This window comes from Rutilus rutilus (assembly GCF_951802725.1).
Source record: "Rutilus rutilus genome assembly, chromosome: 18".
Classification (NCBI taxonomy): Eukaryota; Metazoa; Chordata; class Actinopteri; order Cypriniformes; family Leuciscidae; genus Rutilus; species Rutilus rutilus.
In genome coordinates this window covers 907,870-916,391 of record NC_140231.1, presented here as the reverse complement: position 1 = coordinate 916,391, position 8,522 = coordinate 907,870, and the positions used below count along the sequence as shown (strand labels likewise).

Sequence of the window (8,522 nt, the reverse complement as noted above, 5' to 3'; positions counted from 1 at the left end):
AGTAATATGTTGAATCATCTCATCAGTGAAGAGCCTTTTGAAGTACTGGAAGGGTGTCTTGACAGCATCAGGGGGTACAAGGGCCAGAAAAGTCCGTGGCCTTGAACCATAAAATGATTTAGCATCCATCTTTTGCTTCTAAAACACAGAAATACAAGGCAGGAATAAGGAAATGATGCACCATTACATATAAATGTCAGCATGTTACAAAAATCATACATATGAAACCATTTAAGTATAATAACACTATAACTGTAACATATTGATAACAATGCATGAAAAGCAGTGTTTTTATTCCATGGAAAATAGTGCATTTTAATAAAATTAGCATAACTTCACCAAACTGTTACCATGCGGTTGAGCTGTCATTCCATGCCAAGGTTTACCATGGAGTGCCAACTCAACCGTATGGTCAAGCATGTTTTAAAAAATTTTTATTTGACCATTATAAGATGTTTCTGTTTTGCATCAATTTACATAATTCTGTTAAGTAACGTGTTAGATGATATAAAATGTTGACAAAACTAACTCACCTTTGAAAGTCCAGCCAAAAATAGTCCACATGTCAGAGGTGATTTTTCAATTTTAAACTTGCTAGCAGCAGGATGAGTGAAAAGTTCTACTGTCAAAAAATAGAGTGACTTCTAGTGGATGTTTGAAGCATAGCATACCTCAACCAAGTTGTAGAGATGACCCAATCAGCTTGAGTTCAGTTCCACACATTTTTCAATAAGATATAGCGACTCAAAAAGTGATCTACCAAATGGTTGAGCAGAACATTAAAGGGTTAACCCTAATGTTAATGCTAATGTTTTTTTGTTTGTTTTTTTAAACATAACTCTATTTTCACAGTGTTGCAGAAATGTTATTACATTGTTGAACATACCATTGTGAACTTTTAACATTACCTCATCCGACTGCTTTGTTATACATTTTTGGAGTATTTATCTTAATTTAAGTAATAAGATGTAAAAAAATAAAAAATAATAATCGGTAGAATTATTATGGAAAATAGATGTGAATAAGAGACTTTAGTGTTATTGTTAATTTACAAAATCAAGAAACAAAGTTAGAGTTTGATATAATTATTTTTGTGAACTCAAATACATAAACTGTTTATGAAATTTTGGTTACATTATTTAAAAATTTTATGTGTGGTTTTTAAATGTTTTTAAAATGTCATACTGTGATGTATAGTAACCTAAATTCAAGCAAAATTCATAGTTTTTAACAATACTGGGCAGATTGATCAAAAACATGTTCCTATAAAGTGCATTGACAGGTCAGCCATCTCATAAAACAGATTATTTTGTCCCCATTAACATAATTAAGAAAATCACAAATGATATGAAATGTTTTTGTATGTCAGTGTCACGTTTCTGTGTTTTGGTTTAGTTATATTATCTAGTTTTCCCCTGTCTTTTGTGCTTTTGGTTTAGTCCTGTTAATTAGTTTCTCCTATGTTCTAATTAGTCATGTCTTTCACCTGTGTCCTGTCAATCACCTTGTTAATTATCCTGTTAGCCCCAGTGTATTTAATTTACATAAGATGCAGAGCGGATTCCACCGTTCAGGGGGCCAGGGTGGATTCCCCCATTCAGGGTGGGACCAACAGTTCAGGGGTCCCGGGGAGATCGGCGTTCGTGGCCTTCGCATCAGGGCCAGGCTTGGCCACTACGGCCGGGGACCCATAGCCCCTCCCCCCAAAAAGTTATTGGGTGGTGCTATGGGTTTAAGGACAGGAGAAGACTCAGGAACAGGTTACGGCTTAGACTCAGGAACAGGTTTCGGCTCAGACTCAGGAACAGACTCAGGCTCGACAGGACTGACGTGAAGCTCAGGCTCGGCAGGACTGACGTGAAGCTCAGGCTCGGCAGGACTGACGTGAACAGTCTCTGGCTCAGCGGCAGGCATGTTGTCAGATGGTTCTGGTGGCGTGGCGGTGGGCATTTTGTCCGAGGGCTCTGGCGGCGTGGCGGCGGCCATCTTGATCGGAGACGAACTATCATGCGTAGCAGTGGCCATCTTGGCCAGATACCAACTCTCAGGTGTGGCGGTGGTCATCTTTGCTGGAGACGATCTCTTAGGCGTGGCGGCGGCCATCTTGACCGGAGACAAACTCTCAAGTGTGGGGGCGGCCATTTTGGCCGGAGACGAACTCTCAGGCGTGGTGGCGACCATCTTTCCCGGAGACGATCTCTCCGGTGTGGCGGCGGCCATCTTGGCCAGAGACGATCTCTCTGCCGTGGTGGTTTCGGCGAGACGCTGGTCAGGGGCTGGAGCCATCACTGGGGTGACGTTGATGCGGAGGTGATGCTGAGGACCCTGATGAGGTAATCAGTCAGGTCATGGCCAGGAAAGTCCATTTTTACTGCTGCTAGATCCATAAGATGTCCATTCTGTCACATTGCCACAGGCAAATACAACATGAACACAGACACTAAACGTGACAGACTGAATGTATTCGTTGTTCGACTGCATGCACTGAACCGTGACGTCCGTACCATACGGTTCCGGATGAATACATGTACCGTTACACAACTATCAACATCCTCCATATTCCTCCCAATGTGAATATTGAAAATTACAAAACAGTAAAACAAAATTAACACAAAAGCGTAAAAGACTGACAAAGTGTGCTGTAAGAAAACTTCATTAAATTCTTTCAAAAGTGACATATTTTAACTTCAAACATGAGTTAAAGGGGTGGTTGATTATGATTTCACTTTTCTAAACATCTGCAAATTTGCAAAGTTGAACAAAGTTCATAGCAAAGCGAGATATTTTCTTTTAAAGGAATCGCTTTATTAAGGACTACAACAAAAGACTGATGGGGAGTACTCGAGCTTCCTCCCCGGGTTAGTGACATCACAAACCCTAAAAGTTACACAAACCCCACCCCCGGGAACACGCAACGCCATTAGAGGAGTAAGAGTTGTTGAAGTAGAGCACATTTGGAAGTCTGCTCAAGCTGTTGGATCTGTCTTTTCACATTTATTGCAATACAGTACGTAACACAAAGCAATAGCATGCCACTCTGTAGGCATCTTAGAACAGTTCAATGACTAGAAGACAGTTAAATCCACATCAGCTACATAAATTCACCAACTAATCATTCAGAAATGTCCTGTTGCATTCTACATTTTCTCAATTCTTCTTGAGTCTTTCCATCTCTGTCCGACTCCGGTTTGAACATAAAAGGCTATACGTTTTTTAAATTTTCAGTGTGTTTCTGTGTGAGGTAATCAGAGCTGCTTATACACAAGCTGTTGAAGCTCCGCCCTGTGTGCTGGGAGCGGCAGCTCATTTACATTTAAAGGGACACACACATAACAATGCATTTTAGCTCACCCTCAAAAAGGGACAATGTAAACATGCTATAAAAATGATTTGTGGGGTATTTTGAGCTAAAAAAAAAACATACACACTCTGAGGACATCAGAGACTTATTTTACATCTTGTAAAAAGGGGCATTATACCACCCCTTTAAATGATTGTGACATTTTTTCTGATATTGAAATGAACCCCCTGAAGCAGCATGTAGAAGCACGTCTGAACCTAAGACTGAACCTGTCAATCATGCCTTGGATTAAGTCTCTGTTTCTGATTGTGAAGTTCCTGCTTATCTGATCTGTAGATCCTGAACTGAGAGACTGAAGAGTGTCATTGTTCTCTACAGGTTGAGTGGTTGTGGTGTTGCAGATGAAGGTTGTGCTGATCTGGCTTCAGCTCTGAGATCAAACCCCTCACACCTGAGAGAACTGATTCTGTCTCGAAATGAACTAAGAGCATCAGATGTGACGGAGCTCTCTGATCGATTGAAGGATCATCACTGCAAACCGTACACGCTTCGGTGAGTAGTGATGACTAAAAATGTTTGAATTTTAATTGTAAATTAATATAGTTTCTTCTTCTGAGGTTACTTTTTTGGTAATATTTACGCACTATAAACATGTTTAATTAGAATTTGATTCCATTTATAGTTAAAATTAAGTATATTAAAGTCTGCGTGAACCGGAAGTTGCAAACGACTTTTCTCCAGTGTTGTGACGTATTTCCCAGTGAAACGGATTATTGAACAGAGGGCAGGGTTTTACTCTAGCGCTCCTCCTCTCCCTCTCATAGCAGACTAACGGTTTGAGGGGAGTGGTTAAGCGTTTCCCAACCCAAGCCGTCAAACCTACATCATCAGAGAAGGAACGCCATTCCAGACCGGAAGTAACTTTTCAGACTTTGATTAAAGATTACGATGGCAAACAATTTTTTTCTGTGTATTAACTTGCACGGATAAATTTTTCAACACAAGACTAGTAATATGCGCTAACAAAGTAAATAGGGTCAATTTTGATTTCAGTTGGACTTTAATGTTTCTTTTTATGTCAGAACAATACAATATATCACTTGTATTATTGACTACGTTTACATGAACTCTCATAATACGATTGTAATGAGATTTAGTCATGTAAACATAATACTTCAATCAAATTGATTCAATTAAGCTCATAATTGAAGTAACCATAATCTTAGTAAAATATGTGCCGTGTGTTGATTTTAATTGCAAAAAACAGGCATGTAAACACCTTAAGGGATAGTTCACCCAAAAATTTGAATTAAGTCATCATTTACTGACTTCTTTATTCTTCATTTTCATTTTTGGATGAACTCTCCCTTTAAACTATTCCGCTCTGACCAAAATCCACATGCTGGTACGTACACGGATATGACGTGTGTTGTTCACACAACTCCATGAATGAGGTCCGTGACATTATTCTGAAGTTTTCCCTCCACTCTGAATCGCTGAACTCGCTGCCACCAGTGTCTGCTGCTTATCTTCATCCAGAGACAGTGTGAAGAACACAGTGGCAGTGTAGGAAACCCCGTCTGAAGCGGCATTGCTATCACAGTTTGATGTTCATCACAGCGCAGAATAACCATCCAATACGTCCATAGAAATGTGTTTTGCATTTTACTTAAGTAGATTAAAACAGTGGCCAGTAACATTTGTGCTGTGCATTGGGGTATGAGAATAATGGTGGTAAAAATAACCACACTTCTTATAGCGGATAATCAGAATGATGAAAATTGCATTATTTTGAATATCATTTGCAATAGAAGATACTAGCAAATATTTATTACTATTTATTTGTTGTCATAAATAAAACTGACCCAATGACAGAAAGAGGACAGTCATACAGGATTATGGATAAGGGTCAAGGGTCATCATTCATGGTGGTTTAGATGCAAAATCAAAATCTGAATGGTTAAAAGATATTTAAAAAATTGTACATCACAGGGTTATTTTATTATCTCTGACTAATAGTGAAAATACTTTGTTTTAGTTGTTCTACAGTGGATAATTTGACTGTCTGTGTTTTACTGACAGGGTTGCTTGGTGAATGATTCTGACCTTCTCTGGATCAGCTGATGGAGAATAAAGAGCCGCTACAGACACATCACATTCAACAGAATCAACACACACAAACCCATAGTGATCATCACACACACATGTGTGTTTGTGTAACTTTCCAGAATGATCCAATCCTTCATCCAGAGTCAAACATGGAAAACTTTGGTTTCTTCTTCAGAACTGACATTTATACTGCTGCCCCATTTTACAGGATAATATTTCTAGTTTTTTGTGAGAATCTGTGTATCTTCTGTTTACATTAAAATAGATTTCATCCCAACATAACACCCCTGCCGCGTCTGCCTGAATTCTGCTTTGAATTCCCTTCGGACCGCAGGACGAGGAGGTGGTGTTGCCAATGTTTTCCGAGACACTTTTAAATGCAGATTGCTATCCACAGAAACCTATTCGAGCTTCGAGGTACAGTTACTAAAGATTGATACTCTTGATTCTTTTTTCTGTGCTTTTGGTATATATCTAAACTGAATAAGGATTTCATCCAGGATTTTTCTGATTTTCTCTCTACATTGGTGTCTCGCTGTGATAAACTATAAACTTTTGGTCCTGGGGGATTTTAATGTTCATTTATGCTGCCCATCAAAGCCATTGGTTAATGAATTTCTTTCTATTATTGAGTCTTTTAATTTCACACAACATTGTTACTGGTTCTACTCATAAGAAAGGTCATACACTAGATCTTGTGTTATCATTTGGTATCTCTGTATCTAATTTGGTGGTTTCAGACGTAGGTATTTCCGACCATTATTTAGTGGTACTCGATGCTGTTTGTTCTTATATCCATCCAACTTCTTCTCAGTCTTTACATTATGCTAGGTCCATTAATTCTTCAACTGCATACCTTTTTTCTGAATTTTATTTATCACATGTTACAGACAAAGTCTTAAGTAGAGAGGACACTGAATTGCTGGTTGAGGCTTTAACTAAATCATGTATTCTTGCCTATTGTGTTGCCCCTCTTAAATTAAAGAAACATAAGGGAACATCTCAACCTTGGCTAAGCAATGTTACCCGCTCTCTTAGACAAGAGTGCAGAAAGGCTGAACGGAAGTGGAAGAGAGATAAACTTCAGATTTCGTCTGAGATGTTAAAGAGTCCCTGGCTAACTATCAGAAGGTAGTAAAGGAGGGAAAAAAATAAATTTTTCTCTAAGGTAATCTCAGATAATGCAAATCGGCCAAAAGTAATGTTTGACATAATTTATTCTATTTTAAACCCCTCAAGGAATGCAATGAGAGATGCCACACAAGAGACTTGTGAAGAGTTTTTATTATTTTTTACTCAAAAAATTGAGAAGATCAGAAGTGAAATTGTACCTTTACTGTACATTCCCATTCATCAATTAATGCTGTGCCGTCTAACTTTTTCACTGACTTTGAACCAGTTTCATCGGCACAGCTGGCAGATATTGTCTTGAAAATGAATGGAGGTAGCTGCAGACTGGATATTCTCCCTACTCATCTTTTTAAAGATGTTTTTCATTCTGTGAGTTCTAGCCTAACAGCTATAATTAACAGCTCCTTGATGAATGGAGTAGTACCAAATAGTTTCAAACATGCAATTCTTCATCCCTTGTTAAAAAAAAAAACTAATTTGGATCAGTATATAACAACTATAGACCTATTTCTAAACTGCCTTTCATCTCCAAGATTCTAGAGCAAGTGGTCTATTCACAGCTATATTCTCATTTGATTACTTTGGATATTTTAGACACATTCCAGTCGGGCTTTAGGCCCTGTCATAGCACAGAATCTGCATTTCTCAAGGTCACTAATGATATATTATTATCGCTGGACTCAGGATCACATGTTGTTCTAGTTTTATTAGATCTAAGCGCTGCCTTCGATACGATTGACCATGAGATTCTTCTCAACCGTCTGGAGTGTTGGATTGGTGTCCAGGGTACAGCCCTTCAGTGGTTTGCCTCATATTTAAAAGACAGGACAGTTGCTGTGAATCTGGGAGACTTCTCTTCCACATTGGCCCTTTTAGTTTGTGGTGTTCCTCAGGGGGCCATTTTGGGACCGTTGCTGTTCTCTCTGTATATGCTTCCTCTAAGCTCTATTTTTCGGAAGTATGGTATTGCATACCACTGTTATGCCGACGATCTCCAGTTTTAGATAAAACCCTCTCGCTAGACAGAGTACAGGAATGTAACAGTGACATTAAACTTTGGCTTTCTAGCAACTTTCTCCAATTAAATGATAGTAAAACTGAGGTTTTGATTGTAGGTTCTCCCATCTCACTTACCTTCCTTCCCATTTAGGTCCCTTGTCCATAAAGATTGAAGATCATGTAAAGAGTTTAGGGGTAATTATGGACTCATCACTAAATTTTAAGAAACAGATTGGTGCCGTTCTTAAAGGTAGCTTTTTTAACCTGATATCAATTGTTAAAATAAAGCATTTTCTATCCAATAAGGATTTGGAAATTGTGGTTCACTCTTTTATCTCATCAAAGGTTGATTATTGTAATTCTCTATATATTGGTCTCCCCCAGACTATGCTTGTCACAGTGTCTGGTGTGTGTACCCTGGGTGTCCACTAGAGGTCTCTTCCCCATACCGTCACCACCACATCATGAACTGCATTTCCCATAATCCTTTGTCTGAACTCATCACTGATCATTGCACTCAGCTGTTCCCACTCACATTGTTTGTATCTGTCTATTTATACTCTGTCTGTTTCAGTTATTGTCATGGAGTCCTTGTTTGATGTCAGTTTGCACTCCTGAGTTCTATTCTTGTTTTGTTTCTTGTTTTTGGATTGTCTTTGTATGTATTTTGACCCGTTGCCTGGCTTGTTTATGATTACCCCATTAAACTGCACATGGATCTTACCTTTTTTGTGTGCATCTTGTGACAATGCTAGTCCACTTACAGTTAGTGCAAAATGCAGCAGCAAGGCTTTTAATGGGGGTGAGAAAGAGAGACCATGTTATCCCTGTACTGCAATCCTTACATTGGCTTCCTGTTAAATTCAGGATTGATTTTAAAGTTCTCTTGTTTGTCTACAAGGCCCTATCAGGCCTTGCCCCCCAGTACATCAGTGATCTTATTATTCCCTACTCTCCTGGTCCTCTGACCAACGGTTATTAT

The 8,522-nt window shown here is 38.8% G+C and overlaps 1 protein-coding gene across 1 annotated transcript; it reads left to right on the top strand.

Annotated features, from left to right (window-relative positions):
• The first annotated feature begins 1,093 nt into the window (after positions 1-1,093).
• LOC311276855 (uncharacterized protein) lies at positions 1,094-8,257 on the top strand. The gene is made up of 3 exons (XM_084386813.1): positions 1,094-2,333; positions 3,680-3,853; positions 5,384-8,257. Exons 1-3 carry the CDS (start codon positions 2,008-2,010, stop codon positions 5,394-5,396), a joined length of 513 nt encoding a protein of 170 aa, XP_084242939.1. The 5' UTR covers positions 1,094-2,007; the 3' UTR covers positions 5,397-8,257.
• The last annotated feature ends 265 nt before the right edge of the window (positions 8,258-8,522 follow it).

Coding starts and splice junctions, on each gene's coding strand:
- LOC311276855 (XM_084386813.1), top strand. CDS start 2,008: ATGCGTAGCAGTGGCCATCTTGGCCAGATACCAACTCTCAGGTGTGGC. Junction 2,334..3,679: donor ATGCTGAGGACCCTGATGAG/GTAATCAGTCAG, acceptor TGTTCTCTACAG/GTTGAGTGGTTGTGGTGTTG.